Raw genomic sequence first — 24,050 nt, 5'->3', positions numbered from 1 at the left:
GGCCCCAATCTCAGGCTCCCAGACTTGTGACCTGCCTTCCTCAGAGGGAAGGAACAACCCCACTTTTTAGTGCGGTGTCTGCCTTTAAGTACAGCCAGAAGACGGGCACCCCGTTATCAAAGCTACAACAGGATGTTCCACCAACTGCTGTCACTCAAATGCAGCACCAAAGGTGAAGTGGAAAACCCCATGATGACTACTGGCAGGCCTGTTGTACCAGGGCTTACTGCCAGGAGAAGGGTAGAATAGTAGCCACGGGTGGCATGGCTACACTTATGAGGAAGACGATAAATCCCTTTTTACCAACTTGGTGTGAATGTTTTTGTACTAATGGTTCAGTAACACCTTAAATGTGTTCCATGTTAAAAATGCAATGTACTGTAACTAATAATTACTAGAGATTTGTACGAGAGCAAAATGATGTTCTTCTCCTTCCTACCTATACCTGTGTTGAATGTTTGCCGGAGTCCTCACTGCCTTTGTGCTGTATGCTACATACTAGAATTTATAAAACCACCTACTCAACCTTGCTTCAGTTTGGTCTGATTAGAGTTGCATATACCCATTTATTATGGCTGCTCAATTGCATCTATTAGTACAAAACGTAATCTCTCATGAACCTGTCCATGTTTCCCATTCATCCAAGTTCTTGTGCAGGAGTATTGTATCCGTCACTGATGATACCTGCCGGGTACAGTCTAGTGTCATCAGCATAGTAGCAAAGTGCTAAGAACGATGCCTTTGAAGTCAGTTGACCTTTATCGAAGGCCCAATATCCGCTCTCCTTTTGACCTCGGACAAGTCATCTTTATCACCCTTTGCCCCAGGCACCAAAAAAGAGATTGTTTGCATCGCCACATTGTGCCCGCATGAATTAGATGTACAGCAATGCACGCTTGGACACAATAAATATATACAGGCACAGCCATGCATGTCAGTACAAACATAAGCCACACAGACCTGTACTTCATTAGTTAAGAAATGTAAGAGTGGAATTCAAGTAGTGAACCTTATGGGCCTCCACTAACAAGGCTGGCTCAATGTAACAATGTTACATTACGATCCACTCGTTACTTCCAATCCTTTAACTAAGTCACTAGGTGCAATACAGTTATGTTGCACAACAAGGTACAAAACAAATGATGTGCCACCATGTTTCAGTTGGTTTTTGCCTTTGCTTTGACAGTGTACTAGGTTAGATGGTAAAGTATCTGTCAGATTTATCAACAGACTTAGAAGGTAATTCATTAAATGTGTAGCTCTACCTTGGACCAATGTGAGCTAAGTGTTCTGGTTTTTCCTTCCCCTCCATATCCGACAAGCATTGTCTCGCCACCTCTTTTAAGACCCATCTTAAAACACATCTTAAAACACACCTCGTTAATGAAGTAGCTCTGTGGCTGATACTCTGATACTATGCACCTCATATGAACTAACGTTGGCCCCTTGCAAACACACTTACCAGAACGCCCTCCTACTGTCTCTGTAAGTTCTTCCTACTTACCACTTAGTTTGTCAGCTCTTCGGGGCAGTGACTCCCTTTCCTATTGTTACTTTCATGTCTGAAGAGCTTATTCCCATTATGTCTTATATTATTATGTCACGCATACTGTATTACTGCTGTGAAGCCCTATGTTCCAGGATGGCACTATATAAATAAAGACATACATACAAAATCAGTTGATTGATCCCTAAAAAGCAAAAAAAAAAAAAAGGATCTGTAAAAATGTTTTGATGTCATATTTGAGAGTCTGAATATTGTCCTTTGTTCTTATTTGCATCAGGAGTTGGAGTCGGGTGTCTTCTTCGGCCAAAAAATAAGATCACCACATTTGTGCGTAGCACGTCTCTCTTAGATAGGGTTATAAAAACGGAAGAAAAACACGAGGCAGACACTAGCAAAGGAAAATGTTTGACTAGCGTGTTTGCAATCATTGCCATATTACAAATGCAGAACTGCAAAGTATTGATCAGACCTCTTTATGTCGGCATATATTTCCCTGGGTGATTTTGGAAAAGAGAAGTTGCTTTTTAGTGAAGGAATATCCAGCTCATTCTGCGACAAAGCAGACCTTCCCCTCCAATAAGTGGGAATGGAGTCGGTAAGTCAAAGATGGTCAAAGTTAATGATGATTCCCCTGCGTTGTCATCAAGCGCTGGGTAAAAATAGAACATAGAATGACAAATATGATTTAAAAAAAAAAAAAAAAAAGAGGTAGAAAACAGGAAGAAAGCTGCGACATTGATTCTGCCCACTTGTCTGCAAATGTTTAATAGGAGGTAATTCAGCGGCGAGACACATTTGTAAAACATTTCCCAATTCTGTCACATGCTGTCTGCGGGTTTTGCTGTCTTAACCATTTCTTTGTCTGCTTTCTTTTCAGAGCTTCTTGGCTCAGAGCCATTTGGTTTCAGTTTTAATTGTGATTTTTACAGTATTCCATAGTGCTTTGTTTAACTTTAATCAAATTGCTATTTCTCCTGGATATGTTGTATCTGTCCTTAATCTTTGTATTCCTTTGGTAGTCTTTGGGACGTTCTAAGCCATTGTTCTTTCAGTTGATCCACCACATTGCAATACCCTGTTGCCTGGCACTTTAGGGGTTACAGTCAGAAGCCCGCTGTTGTCGATGCAGCCTTGTATGCTGTTTACATGTTTGATTTTCCTTTCTATGCTGTAGCATTCGCAGTACGGGCTGATGTGTAGAGTGAATTCCTGACCACTTTTAAATCTGTTCCCAACCTCCTCTATTGGCAGCAATAGGAATGCGATTACATCTGGATCTAGTGATTTTAATAAGAATTGAGCAATCGCTACGATGTACATTTCTAGTTGCAGTTTGAGCCATAGTAATATAAAAGTCTAATACAGGATAGCCCCTGTGGCCTTGGTTTCAAACTAAAGTATAGCGAAAAGAACTAATGTTCTTTATACCTTGCGTGCACGGCCAAACTGAACATCTCATATAGGAGAAGTTTACACCAACACTTCTTTCTGTGCTATGGCATGCATATTATATATATATAATAATTGTATTATTGTTGTCAATAATTCTGACTGCTATTATATAATATATATATATATTATTGTATTCTAGCTTGGTAATTCTCTTTAGGACAAGAGTAAATGTAAGTGTTCGTTTTGCATACCTGTAGTATATCTCTCCCCTAGCTGATCACAGGAATGCAGGTACATTATTTCTTGGTCCCCTGCTACGTCCTGCATAGCACGCTAAAGAGCACTACTACTTATGTGACCGGCCGGCATTATACCATACAAAGATTGTATATCAGGTACGCTTTTAATAAGCACTGAGAAACAGATATCTGTTTTGATGCCGGAGCAATATTATTTTAAGTACAGTACCCCTAAAGTGAAATTGCTATTATGCTGGCCTGCGACTAAAGGAATATACTCCTGGTGTTGTTGGGTATCTGTAGACCAATTGGACTAGGAAAGAACCAAGAATCGCACAGAACATCAGTCCGGTGCTATAAGATGTATGTCCGGATCTTCGTGGTAATTAGGCCTGTACAAACTTTACAAATGGTCAAAACAATCTCATGTCCTTAACTACTTGATTATAAGTAACCAAGAAGATTAAAACAGGTGTAAACTCGGATAGTCATTAATGTGAAGCTAGGATGCAGAAATGTGCTGGGTTTTGGTACATTATAATTTGCTGTGTACCAGTGGGACATTCTATCCATCTTATTCCTTTGGCTGCAACATATTGAGCAATGGAGGAAACTCGCTAAAATCCAGTGAGCCCAATGTGTTGCACTCCAATCTGGATTCAAAATGGTTATTTGGCTAGTGAGTGAGTTAGTGATTGTTAATGGAGAGTTTTCTCCATTGCTTAAAAATATTTTTCTTCTGAAAAGCAAAGAAATAACACGTAGAACAGTACAAAACCTTCCAAAACTGATTTCAGTTTATAGATTTCAGTGTTCTCTCAATGTCTAGACATTTGAATGCAATCTAATTATATTCCAGTACTTAAACTTTTAATGCGTACAGCTCTGAGAATATATTTCTTTGTACAATTCTTATTGTCAATAATTCTGACTGCTATTGTATTCATTTGAAATGCGATCAGCATGTATATTCCAACTTGCTGTACCCATAAAATTGCTCCATAAAACCCAACTAATATAGTGTGACTCGGACTTGTACTAAACCCTGGTTTTAATCTGACCGTGTAGTATGTGATCTTCAGCTGGTCATCACATAATTTCAATGCTCAATATGAACGGATAACATTAAACCACTTCTGTTTGTTCCCTTTGACTATAGTATAGCCATGGCAGGTCCTGGCTATCTTTCCACCTCCCTGTCACCTAAGCTCTAGTAGCTACAGGCAGTGATAGGCTATCCTGTGGGTTTACCCCCCCCCCCCCTCATGCTGCCTCTTTGAGTAACCGGGGTGGAAGTGAAACTGGGTTTGTATACAGTCAATCATGGTATAGACTCTGTGCCCTCCCCCTCTGTGCCTTAGGCCTCGGCCAAGCTTCCTGCTGGCGTGCTGAGGCTCAGGGAAAGCGGGTGCTTTCCCTGGCCTTGCGGGTGCTTTCCCTGCGTGCCGTCAGGGGGCGGGCTGGGGGTGGGCCGGGGGCGGACCAGTGACGTCACGGAGCTGGTTCGCCCTCATTGGGGGAACCGCTCATGTGACCGGCCCTGCGCTCCGGCAAGCGGGGAAATTTTAAATTTCCCTAAGACCTACGCTTCCACGCGCTTGCGGAAGCGTAGGCGAGCCCCTACTACCGCTGACGGCGCGTGCGGTAAGCAACTGCAAGGCCAGGGAAAGCACCCGCTTTCACTGAGCCTCAGCGAGCAAGCAGGGAGCCTGGCCGAGGCCTTAGTGAGGAACTGTTACAAATTGTCCAGTCCAGCAACTCCTGGGAGTGAGACATGCCTTCAGCTCCTCATGGAGCTGAGTGCAGCCCAAGATCTGTGCTGTGAAGAGCACAAGGCGTCCATATTGCAAGAAGGCCAGCACTATCCAGAGGTCTGGGACCCATGCTAAAATATGAGCATGCGCTGTAATACCAACTGCAGTGGCTGCTTCAATAAAGATATTTTTATATACCCCTGCATAAGTAACATTCGTTTGGGTGGGGTATGAGAGAAGTCTGTCATGGTGGGGACTGTCTTCAGGAACCCTGGAGCCTGCTGTGACTGGAGGTGCTGACACCACAAAAAGAACCTGAAGGATCCCCAAAAGCCTGTCCTGTTTCCCCTTACCATCGTGGACGCTCATCTCTCCTGGAAAGCAGCACTACAATAGTCTACCGCTAAAATTTAGATTTAAAGTGAAAATTGTATATGGTATACGATATACATTAGCCATTCCTTCTGAGGGCTCAAGATAGAGGCAGCCATCTTGAGTTTTGATGTCATTCATGACTCCTGAGGGCTTCTGCTATTTTTGGGGGGTGAGGGAGGGGTGACTGGCACATACTAATTCTTGCTGCTCCCATGTAAAACATAATTGGAAGATTAGGGAAGATTGTGCTGTTGTAGATAAAACAGAAGCTGGAGAATAGCAGTGAACCTCCATTGCTTGCAAGGAGAAAATTCACACATACTGTACATATATCGCCATCATTTTCCTGTCCTTGATCTTTTGTTATGGGACTTATTTAATATGGTGCTATATTGCTGGGAATGTCCTATCCGTATAGTATGTATGTATGTATATATCTATTTATAGAGCGCCATTAATGTACACAGCGCTTCACAGCAGTAATACACGTGATAGTCATATGAATAACAAATAATACAAATAACATATAATGGGAAGAAGTGCTTCGGACATACAAGTGACATTTAGAAAAAGGTGTCCCTGCCCCGAAGAGCTTCCAATCTAATAGGTAAGAACGTATAGAGACAGTAGGAGGGCGTTCTGGAAAGTTAGTCTGCAAGGGGCCGAGGTTTATGTATAAGGTGTAAAGTATATGCCAAGGATCTACTCATATGCTTCGTTAAGCAGGTGTGTTTTAAGATGGGTCTTAAAGGTGGATAGAGAGGGTGCTAGTCGGGTATTGAGGGGAAGGGCATTCCAGTGGTGTGGGGCAGTCAGTGAGAAAAGGTTTAAGATGGGAGATGGCTTTTGATATAAAGGGGGTAGAGAGAAGACATCCTTGAGCAGAACACAGGAGTCAGGATTGTGTATAGCGAGAAATTAGGGCTGAGATGTAAGGAGGGGCAGAAGAGTGTAAAGCTTTAAAAGTGAGGAGGAGAATTGAGTGTGTGATATGGGATTTGATAGGAAGCCTAGAGAGTGATTTCAGCAGGAGAGACACGGAGACAGATGTAGGAAAGAGTAGAGTGATTCTGGCAGCATTGTTAAGGATCGATTTGTAGGGGAGACAGGTGAGAGGCAGGAAGGCCGGACAGCAGAAAGTTACAGTAATCGAGACGGGAGAGAATGCGGGCCTGTGTCAGTTTTAGCAATCAAGCAACAGTGGAAAAGGCATATTTTTATAATATTGCGTGGGGTAAAATGACAGGTTTTATCTACCTTTTTAATGAGAGAGGAGTAGAGTGTGACCCCTAGTAAGCGTTCTTGTTCTACTGGGTGTATGTAGTAACGCCAAACAGTACAGTCACACTTTAATAAACACCTATGTGTCCAAAATAGAAGAATATTCACTAAAATATTAAGCCTCTTCTTTTTTTCTTTTCTTTTTTTTAAAGGCCGTAAACTTCTCGTAGTACAAAAGTGTGCTTTGAGTTTAGATATTCTGTGCTTGTGTTCACCAGGGATTTGTATTCTTTAACATAAATGGCAAAGTAGGGCAGTGGCTTTTAACTGTGGGATATGTTGGTGCAAATGGTAGGAAGATCTCTGAGGCGCTACCAATTTAGAGAATGAAAGGATCTATCACAACACACTAATACAATATGTAGTATATTATGAAAAACGTGATATGGCCGTCAAAAAAAATAGTATATTATATATATGATACTGGCCCAGTGATGTGCTGCAGCTCAACCCGAAGAGGGTCGTCCCACGATCCTCAAGTAGTGATAGGAATGGAGTAGGAGAGTGCAAATCATGAAGGGTGCACAGGAACAAATACAAATTCCAATTAGTATTGTTGCTTTAGCAGTGCAATTGAAGTAGAATCATAAACAGATATACACACAACACAGTAATTACTGCTAGGTGATAAAGAAGTAGAGTGAGACTGAATGCACCACTAAAGGGGTGCAACTGTGATACAGTACAGTATGTGCAGCAAGATGCACCATACTGCATGAGACTAAATAGTCAGGGAATGAGTGAATATATATAATATGACGTACACGGCCATGTGTAAGCCTGTGCTCAAATGGGTGTCTTTTCCAGGACACCAGGATTACCTGGTTCATACATGCCAGCATAACAGATGCCCTTCATAGTGTTCAAAGAGCATATGGGGCTGCATGAAAGTGACGGGGAATTTATAATAGGCTTGTAAGGCACTCTGAGAATATCTTGGGCAAATTTAATATTGAAAATCTTTCTCCTCACAATTTCCTCGGCACACTCAGGACATCTCGGTTATCTCAAGCGGCTCATTCTTGTACATTGGTTACTTGATCCGGGTTTGTTAACATCATTAATGAACACAGCGTCATTTGCAGACATTACATTTACTTGGCTATCCTTCGCCATGGTCACTTTGTAAGTAAATAATCCGCATGCTATAAATGCCACGAATGCATTTCCTCCGAATTCTAATAAGATTTGTCTGATATGTCCCGTTTGACAAATCTTTGTACTTGGTGCCTGCATATAAATTAGATTAGAGACTCTCTCTCCGGGTGGATGTGCGCTAGGAGAGCTGTCACATGTACTTACATGGAGCAGTACCAGTGCAGTAGACGTTCACCAAACACCCCTGAAAAAATTATCTTTTCTTTTCCTTGGTTTGTCTCCTGTTCATTTACATAATTGGCAGTACATCTATGAAGTCCCAATTAAAGTGATTAAAAAAACCTTTACAAACTTATGTTGTTGAAAGAAGAATAACATACTTGTTGCATCCATTTATAGATGGGTACATGTGATTTAAAAAAACAATACCCTACACTAGTGAATTCTTTGTTAAACATGCCTGTACAAGTTATAATGCATATTTATTTATAAAATGTTTTACCAGAAACTAATACATTGAGTGTTACCTCTAGTTTTCAAGTATGTTCTGGGCACAGAGTTAAGACAAATAATACATGGTTACAAATAAATAGTTACATTAAGTGAACAGGGTTATACTGTACATTATATACAAGACATTGCATGCACAGTTACAGATAATATATATTATAGGCGTATATAACAGTTACAGACCAGATTAAAATGTGAGATAGCCTTGGTTTTGAAAGAACTTAAACTGGTGGTGGATGTGAGTCACTGGTGGGTTGTTCCAGTTTTGGGGTGCCCGGTATGAGAAGGATCGGCCGGATACTTTATTGCATATACTGTACACGCATGCATCCATTAATAGGCAGGCATTCCAATAACTGGAGCTATCGAGAGGATCTCAAGTGTGATGGCATGAAGAATTAAACTTGGTGAGTTTGGTTCAGGTTTTGTATATATTTTTTTGTGTGGGGGGGGGGGGGCGGGTGGAAGGAGGAGATTTTAATCTCCTGAACCGACGTGCCTCCTGGAGCTGATCCATGGTCCCCCGACATCTTGAGAACCCCTGTTTTTATTTATTTATAATTTTATTTCCTCTGGGGATGAATATTTCCTCCTGGACAGAAAATAGAATCCTTGTTATGCCCGGTCTAGGCTGGCCAGCAGACAGCTGCAACACGGATTTTGCACTTTTGACCTGGCTGCCATAATTGTAGGTTTGTGTGTCAAACACCGGCACACCGTGGGATCCGCATGGATCAGATAACACCCATTTTTGGATTGCTATGTTAAAAAAAGGTTACCGGTTTGAAGTTTAAAAATGCAATCAAAGCCGTTTTTTTCTCCCTTCATTATTTTAAATAAATGATTGAAGCAGGGATTCTGCAGGTGCTGAACCCACTAATTTCCTGCTTCCAAAGGCACTTAGCTCCGTAATACTGTAGGTGAAGGTAGTCACTCCAGGGTTCATTATATGACCGCTTTTCAAAGCTCCCAAGCCCTGCGGGCCAATAGGAAGCTGTGCTGTCATCCGGTGTGGTTTCCTATTGGCCGATGTGACCAGGGGCTTTAAACTGCAGAAATACCGGCACCCTATTCAGAGGTAAGCATCTCAGGAAGCAGGAGGTACCCGGAGCTGAAATTATCAAATGTATGGGGTTCAGCTCCCGAGACCCCCCTGCTTCAAACCAGAAAAAAATGAAGGGGAGGGGGTGGGGGAAACAGCATGGACTGCTCTTTTGAGCACAAAACGCTCATAAAAAAAAAACTCTCTAGCCTCAAATCCTATTTCTCAGTGGTTGCTGTTTTGCCCCAGAAGTCTGGCAGAGGATTTGCAGGTCGATGTCCAACATAATGTATTTACAATTTATTTACCAAAAGAAACAATGCTTTCATTGTGGGTATGCTTTTTTTGTACACTAAGCTGTAACTTTGCGCTGTGCTGGGTACTGAGGAAGTGTACAGATTTGCTTTTGGGTCACTGAATTAGTACAGGTATTCATTCTGAGTTGACGTCACCAAGGCTCTAACCGGACTTACTGTAGTGTTTCAGTAAACTGCAGACCACCGTGTAAATGGTTAGTTCCACCCAAGAATCTGTAGTGGTGTAATGGTTACTTTGTTGTTCTTGAATGCACAAGCTTATTGAAGTGATTCCAATCTTGCACAAGACCCTTTGGCCGAGATTTAATAAACAATGCTGAACCTTTACTGCACCTTTCAAATGAGATATAGCTTACAGTTTAGCACCACTTGGCACATATAGACTTTATCTCCTTGTTACATTATGTTGCAAGCTCCTTGCATCACTGATTCATACCTGCATCCTTCTTATCATTGTGCTCTACAAGGACAAAGTATTTGTATTAAGATTATTTCATTCTTGCTTTAAGACCTATGCCCATACATTATTATTAGCTCCTTACAAATGCGAACTCTCCAAACCCAATCTTAGATAACTGAAGAACATTGCTACACCGCAACATCCCTTCAATAACAATGGACACATTCACAGCAAAGCCAGGATTTCTTAGATAATGGCAGACAAGGTTTCTTTCAGTCCCCAAACTCTTAAACCAATATCTCTGGGGTGCAACAATGTAAAGCTTATGCTTACAAAGGTTTACAGCAAATCAACAGTGACAAAAATGTGGTTTTCAAGACCATGCCAAAAAAAAAAAGTTGTTTGGGATTTATTTCAATAAATCTTTTGGGCCAGAGCAGGTAATACTGCAAATATCGCAAATGCAAAAGTTCAAAGGGTGTAACTTGCCCTGGTATCCAAGTCAAACATGTTTAACTCCGGCCGTGCCGAAAGGGCCCACAATGCATTGCAGCTCAAAGGGTTCCTGGCCTCTTCAGCACTGAAGGTTAAGGCAGGGGCTCTGAACTCCAGTCCTCAAGACCCCCAACAGGTCAGGTTTTCAGGATATCCCTTCAGTTGGAGACTGGGCTACCGATTGAGCCACCTGTGCTGAACCTGACCTGTTGAGGGGACTGGAGTTGAGAACCTCTTGGTTAAGATTTGGCCTGTCCTTCTCCACTTTTCCCGTTGGGCGTCTCACAGAGCAGCATGCCCCTTGAAATGATGCTGTCACAGGGACCAAGTACATGCACATCACAGCACAGCCTCCCTACAATAGAAAACCCCATATGTACTGTACATGCAAACATGCAACATAACGTAATCCTTCCTGAGTTTGACACAGACAAGCTCACTGAATCATTTGCTCCAGCATAGAGATCTTCCCATTGTCTCCACAGTGGGATTCCACATTGTTGCTCATCAGATGCAGGGAGGGGAAGTGGTGGGGAAAGTGTAAATCAGCCGTTATCACACAAAAAGCTTTTGCGATTTAAACCAGTTTATTTTTTCCATTATTTATGGTAGGGCTACCTTAAATTTGTAGCAAACAAAGGTGCATGCATTTTGGGTTCACTTTTGCCTGTAGAAGTAGTGTGTGCGGACAGTATGTGGGGGGGAGGTATAGCTATCTATTACCACGGGAGCTTCCAAAGTCACAACCCACAATGCCTTGCCGCTGTGGATGCAAAGCATTGTGGGGAGTGACTTTGGAAGCTCCTGCAGTAATTAACCGCTCTACCTCCCAAGCTAAGATGCAGTTTGGGATCTTACTAAGTGTGCAGACCGTACACTGGCTCAGGAACCCGCTATACTGCCTAGGATGTACCGTACCATTACAGATTTTTTTGGTTAACCCCTTATAGATACCTCATGAACCTTTATGGGTTTGTGAACCCCCTTTTGGGCACCGATGGTGTAGCAAGATACGGAGTGGTGTCCTTGAATGTCTCTTGTCAAACGTACATACGAAGGTTGGGTATCAGATATTGCAGCGCTATTGTCACTTAAGTGGAAGTGACTCCTCTTCCGTTGAACTCCAAAATGCCTATCGATGTCCAATTTGTTGGAGTATAAAATCCACATTCATATAAAAAGACATAGGGTGTTATGTATTAACCTACAAAAGTGACAATCGACCCAATTGCAGACAATAGGAGTTCCCATGCGATAGTCCTCAGATTTTGCACTATTGCAATTTTTAACTAATAACCAGCTAAATGTGTTTTTTAATTGAATTGCTGCAATGTTACAGTAAAGAAACTGAAGCCACGTGTGCAAAACTGAATAGCCTGGCGGACGTGCATTTATAATTATAATGTGTTTTGTGGACACTATAAGAAAACAAGCTATTCTGTCCAATTCTCTTCCCTGCAGTCATGGCTCCTTGTGTGTGGATTATTTCCCATATATTTGCATAATTCTCAGCACCTCCTTATATTTGAAGTCAGAGTACACTTTCTATAATCTTGTGACCTTGAAATCTAAAGAAATCTGTATTCATTTCCAAAATGATTGAATCAGAATGTATTATGACATAAATGAGATGTTATTACTGCCTTTTGTGACCAGTATAAAGCTACTATCTGCTCTGTACTGTATTCCACTTCACTTTTCTTTATTGGTGATGTACATTGTAACAGTCAGCCAATAATTTATTTATTTTTCCTCTTGTGTACTTTTACGTTTTGGGGGACGTGCTTTTGCATTACCTGAAAAATGGCATCTCCATCACCGAGGCAGAACCGCTTAATTGTTATAAACTGGTTCTGGAGTGATCCATTTCCTGTCTTTCGAAGCTAAGAGAAATCAGAATGGCCAATGCCAGAGTCCTCGCTGATGAGCCAATGACTCAGGGGTACATTGTATGGGTAATTGGTTGCTGTGGCTTCCACCCCTTTTTCTCACTGTGACATCTACTGCATGGTGCATGTCTTCGGATCCAGTGGGATCCCTGTGTTAGAGAAGCAGTTGTTCTGTTAAGATCAATAAAATATCATTTATTAGGGGGGACGGGGATGTTACTGCTTGAAAGGTAAGGTTTTTGCTGTTGCGAGAGGAGGGGGTTATTCGTCCATTACACTAAGTTATTTGGCTACTGTTGTGCAACCATGCTTGAAACACATTTTGTGTTTTATCTGTGTCACGGTGTTAAAGATAATACACGCAGTTGTGCTTACCAAGACTCTGAATTAAACCCAAGGAGCTACAGTATGTAACTCAGAGGGCCAAAGTCAACAAACTACTATGTGATCAGCATATAAATGTTAACACATTAAGGAAAATCTGATTTGGAAGTCCCTTTTCCAACACTCATTATTTTAGCAAATGGCTCCGCAGAGGGGAAGCACTGGTTCAGCACATGTTAGCTGCACACACTGTGTAGCATAGCAGGCAAAGGATCTAGGAAGTCCATGTGATAAGGGATAGGGTGTTAAACGGGACATTCCCAGCGTGCTCATTGACGCATCACTACCCAGAATCCTTGTCATCAGTCTTACCATTATAGGACAGGGTGAAGGTAGCCAGTTTGGGGGACCTGTAAATACACTCATGGGTTTCTGTCTTTCCAGTAAATAGAGGGACGCTTCCAGTTTGGCACTCCCCTGGTATTGGAGCTGTTCCCAGAAACATGACTTTGTGGCCCCAGCTACGAAGTCATTAATCGGTGTTCTTGTTGGGGAGAAAATACAGCGTGCAATCCTTGTGCTTTCATTTTAGTACAACTAACCCCAAAGATTCCGTTATTCTTTTAACTACTATCTGTTTGTATGGAAATAAACAAGGACGGCGTTCTTTGAGAAAGCTTTCAGGCCTCCGGGGTTACCAGGTTTCCATGTAAAATAGAACTCATTTGTTGAGAACAGTTGTTTTGGATGGGAGGGTTCCAAACCACACTCATCCTCTCTCTGGAGCTTTGATTCCGCTCGCTGCCAAACGCCGTCTCCAAGAAATGCTTAGCCCAACATGCTAAATATGTTCACATATTGTTGCTGATGTAAGTTAATGTTCATTTAAAAAAATAAAATTAAAAATAAGCCATTTATGGTAGATTCCCATGGAGGACAAAATGGAGCAAATTATAGCGAGATAAATGTTTCAACATTGTAACCTGAGCTGGCCAACTCCAGTCCTCATGGGCCACCAACAGGTCAGGTTTGAAGGATATCCCTGCTTCAGCACAGGTGGCTCTATCAGTGGACCAGTCTTTGACTGAGCCACCTGTGCTGATGCAGGGATATCCTTCAAACCTGACCTGTTGGTGGCCCTTGAGGACTGGAGTTGCCCACCTCAACGTTTAGTGTGTGTTTTATTTTCCTTTTCTCTAGTGCCTCATCTGGACATTTTCTTATTGGAGAAATTGAGACTATAAGGCATAGATGAATATCTTTTTTAGTTGGAGCAAATGCCACCCGGAGTTCCTTTTGAAGCAGCAATCTGCGCTTATCGCCATTCTCTTTTTGTGTGTGTGTTTCTTTTACTTCATTTACGAGATCTCTCCTTGACCTGCCAAATGCGCTTTTTCTTTTTTAAATCGGATGCTTCATTCAGGAGATATTCGTGTTTGATATATTAAGTGCCCAGGAGGTTAACATGGAACTCTCCCCAGAGCCCTGTGCAGTCCACAGGTTACCATGGAACGCTAGGTTGGCGGGATTGGCCAAATCCAGTCCTCGAGCCACCAACAGGTCAGGTTTTAAGGATATCCCTGCTTCAGCACAGTTGGCTTGGTCATTATGACTGAGCCACTGATTGAGCCGCCTGTGCTGACGCAGAGATATCCTTAATACCTGACCTGTTGGTGGCCCTTGAGGACTGGAGTTTTTCCACTTCTGCACTAGAGATTAAAGTAAATCATGATTTATTTGTTTTTACACTAAAAAGCTATTTATTTTTAAGAGCAGAACATTCTCAGGGGGCAACATTACCAGCACTGCAGGAGTTAGATTGCTGTTAAATTCTGGAAGGAATTGTTGCTTGAAAAAATATTTCCGATTTTTTTTTTTATTATTATTATTTATTTTTTTACATTAAAAACATAAGCAGCCACAGTTTGACCTATTAAACAGATCACCATTAGTTTATATTGTCCGAATTGGACATTTAACCCCTTTAGAGATGAAGAAGACAGGAATGCATTGTGTTGCTGGCCCCTTTAGGGCTTCAGTGGTTTTTAACATTACTGGGACCGTTTATCCAGCTGTCATCAAAACGGAGAGGCAGACTTCACTTTCCTGGTGGCAGAGAATGTGTATCATGTGGTCACTAACCGTGTGTGCCACTGGATATTTAGGCATGTAAAGCCATTTATACTTCTAAAAATGGGTTAGTGAGATGGTTCTGATTACAGTTGGCTTCTTACCATAAATACTTTTGCTTCAAAATTAAGGCTGTTATTATCAATCTCAATCTTGATTCTACCTATTTCGCATGAACACTTTATAACACTGTTGTTTAAGGCACACACGACAGTGTACTTCTAATCTCCTGCACTTTGCAGGTAATGAGCCTGACGTGTAATAAGTTGTTATATCTGCAGGGAGTTTAAGAAAAATAAAACACAAAAAGTTGATACGCAGATGTAGTGGATTTCAGTGTTCCCAATAGTGCAGGAGTGGGCAACTCCAGACCTCAACGGCCACTCCAGTCTCGAGGGTCACCAACAGGTCAGGTCTTAAGGATGTCCCTGCTTCAGCACAGGTAGCTCAACCCGTGGCTCAGTCATAATGACCAAGCCTAACAAAACACAAAACCCCAGCGAGCTCTTTTTGGGAACCCCTGAGCCCCCACAAAATATATGTATTTATTTAAGTGTCAAAATGGAGTGCTATTGAACGTGGCATATGTATACAACAGACGACCGAGAAGCCCAATGCTACATCCAACATTCTGTCATGTTGGATGTAGCATTGGGCTTCTCTGTCGTCTGTTGTACAATGACCAAGCCACCTGTGCTGAAGCAAGGATATCCTTAACACCTGACCTGTTGGTGACCCTAGAGACTGGAGTTGACCACTCCTGCTTTCATGTGTCATGGTGGGAGATGCTGTGATAAACCACAAGTATTCTGCGTTCTAGTAACAGAACGAGCACTCGTGTTTCTGTGAAACTGCCACCGATGCCGTTAGGTGCCAGAGTAATTTGGGCGTTCCAGATGTTGATTAGAAAAATAGCACTCGCGTGGACTTGGTGAGCGAAAGTATTTCTTTTACAGTGGTCAACGTTTCGTCCCAGTCATAGACCGTTGAGAAAGGACCACGACTGTGTCCGAAATGTGGACCACTGTAAAAACAAACCAAAAAAACCCCACTTTCATTCACCAAGTCCACGTGCTGGTATTCTAATCCAGGGGTGCGCAAACTTCTTGCGCTGCCCCCCCCCCTGCCTGCTCTTGCTCTTGTTCTCGATCGCGCCCCCCCCTTACCATGGTAACGTGCATAATTTGACGCCGCGTTGACATGGAGACGCGTGGACAAGAAGCTGGTGAGTACATTTACAGAGGCCTCACCGTCTTAGCGCGGGGCCTCTGTAAACCCGTGCCCCACCCAATAAAGTCTCGCACACCACTGTTCTAATCTATACTCTGCGTTACAACAGGATGTATTGTGTTATTCGGGGAACAGTGTTGCACGCTGCATAAACTTCTATGCGTAAATGTGATTCATATTTTCCTATTTAGATAGTTTCTAACAAACTGTTATCTGAGAATGTCTGACTCACTCTTCCTATTAAATGTTGAATGTTACCTGAATAGGACCGTGTCAAATTGGAAGAGGGATCCTTACTCACTTTGACCATATACCATATTGTCACATTTTGTTGAAGGCAGCTACTGGGATTAAAAGAGTGGTTATTTACTAAACTTGAATGATTTGTGATTTTCTATCACCATTTAGTAAATAATCCCCATAGACGTTTATTTTTGTTAACACAGAAGCCAGGCGATAAATCAAATGTTTGTAGAGTGCATAATAGAGATTTGGAGTAAGTAGGCCCTTGCTTTGTTTGGTTTAAAGCAGCATTTCATGTTCTCACCTGGAAAAGGACATTGAGCAAAATACAACAATACTTCAATAGCCAAGAAACCTGATTGGTCCTGCCCAAAATTACAACTGCTGACCCCAGCTCCCTCTTCTGCGACTTCTCTTCTCCAACATGCATTGATCCACCGCATCAAAGGTTTTGCACAGCTTTACAATGTAATAGTTTTTCAGTAACATGTTTTATCATCCTCAAATCCAAATTTACATTTTTTTTCACTACTTTAAGATTAGTCTCTCTCACCCCCTATCGTAGGGATGGCCAACTCCAGTCCTCAAGGGCCACCGACAGGTCATATTTTCAGGATATCGCTGCTTCAGCACAGGGGGCTCGGTTGGAGATTGCACCACCTGTGCTGAAGCAGGGATATCCTGAAAATATGACCCGTCGGTGGCCCTTGAGGACTGGAGTTGGCCACCCCTTCCCTATCCCCTCTCTCCTTGGGGGAGCTGAAAAGCATATATGTCCATCTTCTTCCCTTGCCCGAGGAAGAAATGGCTGGTCCTTCTCCAAATAGTGGCATCACACAAAATGGACTTGCTAAATAATATCAACCTTCGTCCCCCAGTTTCATTCACCTACATTTAACCCCACATGTCATTACACTGTGTTCATTTTGTTCCAATGAGGAACTGCCCGTTTATTGTTAGTTCTTGTGAGCTGGCTCACACACAAAATCAACCTTTCCAGAGGCTCCCCTGTTTGTTTCTTTTCTCCCTATGGGTAAAAGCTATTGAAGGAGTCTGGAACTGTATAAGGATACTTAGCATAATTGCATGGCACTGCATGTTCATTCTCAAAGAAAGGAGGTGCAGTTTCCCCTGTAACATGAAATACTGCTTTAAAGTAAGGGGTTTTGCCAATTATGAACATCCAAAGGTTTGAGACACAGGAACCTCTTTCATTGTTAAAAATCACATGACCAGATTTCTCAAAGGAAACTTTCCCTTTTTCTGTTTCTCTTCCCCTTTTTCTTCCCCTTGTCTTTCAGTTATGCCTGCCGCCACTTGCGGAGATATTTATATGTCCTGGACAAACTGTATTTCCCTCACTCTCGCTGCTCCACGCTGCAGCATTGCTTCTCGGCTCTCAGTGACAATGGAGAGGAGCTCTTGTCTCTAACTTGCTCACACATTCTCAGATCCTATGCTTCCAGGTTATTAACCTCCGCTCGCCATTGACTGCCTGTTGCATGTTGCATGATCTGGTGTACCTGTTCATGATTTCTCAAAGCATGAGTGTATCAGTAGGTGTCGCACACACATACTGTACTGGGACAGCCCACCAGTTACTGAATTAACCTTGATGGTACAGATGTGACCTGCACCATTGGCCACCCTGTCACTATAGAATATTCTCTGCAAGCGTTGTGCTGGTGCTCAAGGAGCTGGTCAAGTTTATTAGATTGAAAGGAAATGCCATTGCCAGTAGACTATTGCTACTCCTGCCCACTTGTTATGATACCATCACAGTCCATGGTGCAGGTCATCCTTTTATATTTGTTGTATGTTGTAATTAAGCACAGCCCTGTTTCGTGTGGTTGACCATGCATGATTTGTTTGTTTGATACAGACATATTTCAAAGCCATGTGTAACATATTATGGGGAGTGTGGTGTGGTTATTAAGTATTCAAATATTATGGATTAATCTTCAACCTTAACCTCTGTCGCATAGTGCAACTTTCTGCTAATTACTTTCACTTCCGTGCCTTCGTTTAAGTAGCTCCTTTGCCAATAGAGCCTAAAGCTGGGGTGCTCAAGGTCAGTCCTCTTGGGCCACCAACAGGCCAGGTTTTAAGGATTTCCGTGCTTCAGAACAGGTGGCTCACTCAACGAGCTATTATTAAATGATATACAGATGCAGCGCTATTGTCTGTTGCTTGGCTGTGGGAATGGGCTGGTTAACCATGTGCAATGCCTTGACTGTCCGCGGCACACCGCATAGCAGTCGGTAATTAACACATCGAATTAACACATCGGGGGTACCTGAGTCTGAATGGGACTCGTGCTGTGTGAATTCTACCGGGCTGCAACTGTCTGTAAGAGACGCGCAGTAAGAGTGAGACTGGATCAGTCACTCTTACCTGCGCGCCTTTAATAGGCGATCAATACTGTTTAATTAAAATAAAAGTAGTGCGAAGTAGGGGGTCTCCGGAGCTGAGCCGCATTCATTTCAGATCCGGGGATCCCCTCATTCCCGAGTTACAGGCCCCGTTATTGTGTGCTGGTATCCCCGTCATGTTTAAATTCTCCCACGTCACAGCCCACATAACCGGGACATTTAAACAATGCAGGCAGATACCGGCACCCCATATCGGGGCCTGTAACTCGGGAAGCAGGGGGTTCCTGAGGCTGAAATTCATGTGGCTCAGCTCCGGAGACCCCGTGCTTGAATACTGTGCTATCAAAATAAAATAAAAGCAGCTTCATTACCTTACTTAAAAACGAGAGGTAACTCAATGTATTATATCCTGGTAACATGGAACAAGGAACAGAGGGCACAACGGGTTTTAGCAAATGAAAACTCATTTATTGAGCCAACACAACGTTTCGACCGTGAAGGTCTTTTTGCCATGCCATTGTCACTTGAAAAAGACCTTCACGGTCGAAACGTTGTGTTGGCTCAATAAATGAGTTTTCATTTGCTAAAACCCGTTGTGCCCTCTGTTCCTTCTTCCATGTACCCAGGACTGACTGCAGGCTGTCGTTCTAAACTTTGGAGCACCGGTAATTGTATCATGTTTTCTTTTGAGGTGTGCAGCACTCCTCTCTATTATCTGGACTGTTATATCCTGGTAAAGCACTGATAGATAAATTAAAATACCGATAACTTCACCTGTAAGTAAAGTAGTGTGGTTCAGCTCTGGAAGACAATTTCCAATGCTGTAAAAAAAAAAGTGAACCTATTTTGAGTGTAAAATGACACAGGGTATGTATAGAGGGTCTGGTGAGACATGTTAAACATATGCCTCTAAGCATTTTTTTTAACCTCTTGTCTCATGTTTTTCAGCTTGGGGTGGGGGCGGCAGAGAATACTTGGTGGTTAGAGAAGACTGTAGGGAGATGCATATAATACAATGTGATGTATCAATTTGACATGTCCATCACTACACTGACACACAAACTTTGGAAAAAAACTCATCTTAAAATCTTTAGCCGTCTGATCTGTCATACTGTATGTAAGATGCATGTTAAAAACAGCAGTCCCCCCTTTTGTTGTTGTTGCTAAATCTGAACCAAATGGTCCTCTAGAGATGAAACACACTTTTCTCTGCTCATGGGACCTGAGATAACAACATGGGTGCAGAGTCATACAATATCATGCCCCCAATTTAACTCTTTAGCTCTTTGTGTCACCGCAATTTAACTGATTTATTTTTTTCGAGGAATAATTGATTTGTATGCCTATGAAATACTAAGCGGAATTTATTAAGAATGAAGTGCCAAAACTTAAAGGATCAATCAGTTTAAAGTAACCTCTCGCTGTGTACCACTTAAAGATTCAAGCAGGTTGTAGTGAGAATTAAATCACCTCATCCTTATTGGTGTTACAGAATCAGGAGATTGCGTTCTCCCAAGTGATAACTGTGTGGATTTGTACAGCTCGTTATCGGAATATACCTGACGGTTAATTAATTAATCTCTGAACTGTTTTTGTGAAGGTAGCATTATTGCAAACCGTCAAGTGCTGTCTCTCTGAATGACTGGTCTGTTTGACAGACAATAACCAAGTATACATCTTAATTTGTATTGAACTTTTACATTCTAATGTGATGTAGTGCGTTTCGCAGGGTGAAGGAGAGAACTAAAGAAGGGAATGTCAGATCCTAAATGAAGGAGGGCAATGGCCACCAAGAGATTTAGGAATAATGAATAAGTTACCAAAGCTACAAAGAGAAGTTGACATAAATGGGTAAAATAAGATGATAGATGAGGCATAGGAAAGGAGCTAAATTATACTAAAACACTGATGAAACGACATTTAAGTAATAGAACTTATTTTTGTATTAAGCACTGTCTAAGAATACCAATAAGATAAGATACTAGTGTGAGTAGTGAAGTATCACTCCCAGCAACCCTGTCACCCAACCTAATAAAGGCCACAGCTGTCAAGATAGTGACTCAAAGTGGAAAGCTTGAATCGAAGTGATCTATATTTAGACTTAGCATATATTGATCATGTGTGTAATTGATACTGACAATGTTACATAGTTACATAGTAGATCAGGTTGAAAAAAGACGTAGGTCCATCAAGTTCAACCTATGTTAAATTTAGACAACAGATATTTTATCCTATATCTATACTTACTTATTGATCCAGAGGAAGGCAAACAAAAAACCCCATTAAGGGCAAAAATTAATTCCTTCCTGACTCCAAGAATTGGCAATCGGATTAATCCCTGGATCAACATCCTTCCCATGTATACTTATTTGGTATATCCCTGTATACCTTTCACATCTAAAAAGATGTCCAACCTTTTTTTGAACAAATCTATTGTATCTGCCATCACAGTCTCCATGGGTAATGAATTCCACATTTTAACTGCCCTTACTGTAAAGAACCCGTTCCTTTTTTGCTGGTAAAATTTCCTTTCCTCCAACCTTAAGGGATGGATCCGAGTCCTTTGTACTGCCCGTGGGATGAATAGTTCTTTTGAAAACTCCTTGTATTGTCCCCGAATATATTTGTATATAGTTATCATATCTCCTTTTAGAAGCCTCTTTTCTAATGTAAATAAATCTAATTTAGCTAGCCTCTCCTCATAAGTTTGATTGTCCATCCCCTTTATTAATTTGGTGGCTCTTCTCTGCACTCTCTCTAGTTGCATAATGTCTTTTCTTAGGATTGGTGCCGAAAATTGTACTCCATATTCAAGGTGTGGTCTTACTAATGCTTTGTAAAGGGGCATAATTATGTTTACTTCCCTTCTATCCATTGCCCGTTTGATGCAAGATAAGATCTTGTTTGCCTTTGCAGCTACTGCGTGACATTGGGCACTATTGCTAAGCCTGCTGTCTTCAAGCACTCCTAAATCCTTCTCCATCAAGGATTCCCCCAATATATCTCCATTTAATTTGCAAGTCGCCTTTTTATTCTTGCATCCCAAATGCATAACCTTACATTTATCTGTATTAAACCTCATCTGCCATTTACCTGCCCACGTTTCGAGTCTCTCCAAGTCCTTCTGAAGAGAAATTACATCCTGCTCTGATTCTCTTACCTTACACAATTTAGTATCATCGGCAAAGATGGAGACTTTGCTCTCGATCCCAACCTCAAGGTCATTAAAAAACAAGTTAAAAAGCAGGGGTCCCAGTACCGATCCATGAGGTACTCCACTCACGACTTTAGTCCAACCTGAAAAAGTTCAATTTATGACAACCCTCTGTTGTCTGTCCTTTAATCAGTTTTCAACCTCTTGTGTGAAACCGTATCAAAAGCCTTTGCAAAATCTAAGTAGACCACATCAACTGCATTACCCTGGTCTAAATTCCTACTAACCTCCTCAAAGAAACAAATAAGGTTAGTTTGGCAAGGTCTATCCTTCATAAATCCATGCTGACTATTACTAATAATTTTGTTTTCCATTAGGTATTCCTGAATATTATCCCGTATTAAACCTTCAAGTAGTTTCCCTACTATTGAAGTCAGGCTTACAGGTCTGTAATTTCCCGGTTGTGATCTAGCTCCCTTTTTAAATATAGGCACCACATCTGCTTTACGCCAATCTTGTGGTACTGAGCCTGTGGAAATGGAGACCTTGAATATTAAATATAATGGTTTGGCTATTACTGAGCTTAACACCTTGAGAACTCTTAGATGTATGTCATCGGGGCTAGGTGCCTTATTTACTTTACATTTTTCAAGTCGCTTATGAACTTCTTCCTCAGTTAACCAATTGTTCATTAATATGGAGGTTGTGGCTTCCTCCTGTGGCACTACTATTGAACTTGATTCTTCCCTGGTAAACACAGAGGCAAAGAATTTGTTTAATACCTCAGCTTTTTCTTTATCTCCAATAATCTGCCTACCCATCTCACACTGAAAGTGTCCTATATTTTCTTTTCTCATTTTTTTGTTATTAAGGTACTTAAAGAACTTTGTAGGGTTGACCTTACTTTCTATTGCAATCCTTTTTTCATTATCCATTTTTGCTAATTTGATTGCCCTTTTGCAATTTTTGTTACATTGTTTATAATTCTGATACGATGTCTCTGTCCCATCTGACTTAAAGAATCTAAACACCTTTCTCTTCTTGTCCATTTCCTCCCCTACCTGTTTATTTAGCCACATTGGTTTTTACTTATTTCTTTTATACTTATTACCCAAGGGTATACACTGATGAGTGTGCTTTTCTAACAATGTTTTAAAGACTGCCCATTTATCTTCTACATTTTTCCCTGCAAAATCATCCCATTGTATTACTACTACATTAGACCTCAGTTTATTAAAATTTGCCTTTCTAATGTTTAAGGTCTTTGTTGAACCCAAGAAATCTATTTTTTGATAATTTATTTCAAATGAGACCATGTTATGATCACTGTTACCCAAATGTTCCAGGACTTGAATATTTGTTATTACTTCTACATTGTTTGATATGACCAATTCCAGTATTGCCCCTCTCCTGGTTGGTTCCTCAATAATTTGGGTCATATAATTGTCTTTAAGCACTCCCAAAAACCTGTTTCATTTTGTTGTAATGCTAATATCATTGCCCCAGTCTATGTCTGGATAATTAAAATCCCCCATTATGCAAACATGACCCAGTTTTGATGCCTTCTCCATTGGCAAAAGTATTTTAGCTTCCTCAATCTCACAGATATTTGGTGGTTTATAGCATATTCCCACAAACATTTTCTTTATACTTTTACCTCCACTGCTAATTTCTATCCACAAAGTCTCTACATTTTCATCATTCCCTTCATAAACATCATCCTTTATAATAGGTTTTAGATCCGGTTTAACATATAAACATACTCCACCTCCCCTTCTATTTGTTCGATCCTTCCGAAAAAGGGAATAACCCTCTAAATTAACTGTCCAGTCATGAGTTTCATCCCACCATGTTTCAGTAATGCCTATGATATCATACTGCTCCCTTGCAGCTATTAATTCAAGCTCCCCCATTTTATGTGTCACGCATCTTGCATTAGCAAGCATGCATTTAAGTTTTTTTTCAGCCTGTACTATTATCTTATCTGCTCCTTCCTTTCTGCGCCCACTTGGTTTAGTCTTTAGAAGTTTTCTAGTATTATCTGTATTTACTATGGGTGTCTCACCGCTTGTCAAACTCGCACTTGCCCCATTCTACCTCCAAACCACCTTGTATCCTTCTCTATTCCATTTAGTTCATTATCTGTTTCATTCCCCTCCCCCCTCCATCCTAGTTTAAAATCTCCTCCAACCTTTTTAGCATTCTCTCCCCTAGCACAGAAGATCCCTCTTCATTGAGGTGCAATCCGTCCCTAGAATATAGATGGCACCTCTCAGAAAAGGAGTCCCAGTGCTCTAA

The 24,050-nt window shown here is 41.4% G+C and overlaps 1 protein-coding gene across 2 annotated transcripts in view; it reads left to right on the top strand.

Annotated features, from left to right (window-relative positions):
- DYM (dymeclin) overlaps positions 1–24,050 on the top strand; it is a 516,199-nt gene that overhangs the window by 271,064 nt on the left and 221,085 nt on the right. The window contains exon 14 of one of the 2 annotated variants that reach the window (XM_075586063.1): positions 17,528–17,692. The exons of the other annotated variant lie outside the window; for it this stretch is intronic. Coding sequence (XP_075442178.1) covers positions 17,528–17,692 — 165 coding nt within the window. The remainder of the gene's footprint in view (positions 1–17,527; positions 17,693–24,050) is intronic. 2 annotated transcript variants of the gene reach the window in all.

Source organism: Ascaphus truei, chromosome 1, assembly GCF_040206685.1.
Source record: "Ascaphus truei isolate aAscTru1 chromosome 1, aAscTru1.hap1, whole genome shotgun sequence".
Classification (NCBI taxonomy): Eukaryota; Metazoa; Chordata; class Amphibia; order Anura; family Ascaphidae; genus Ascaphus; species Ascaphus truei.
This window is presented reverse-complemented; position numbering and strand designations above follow the sequence as displayed.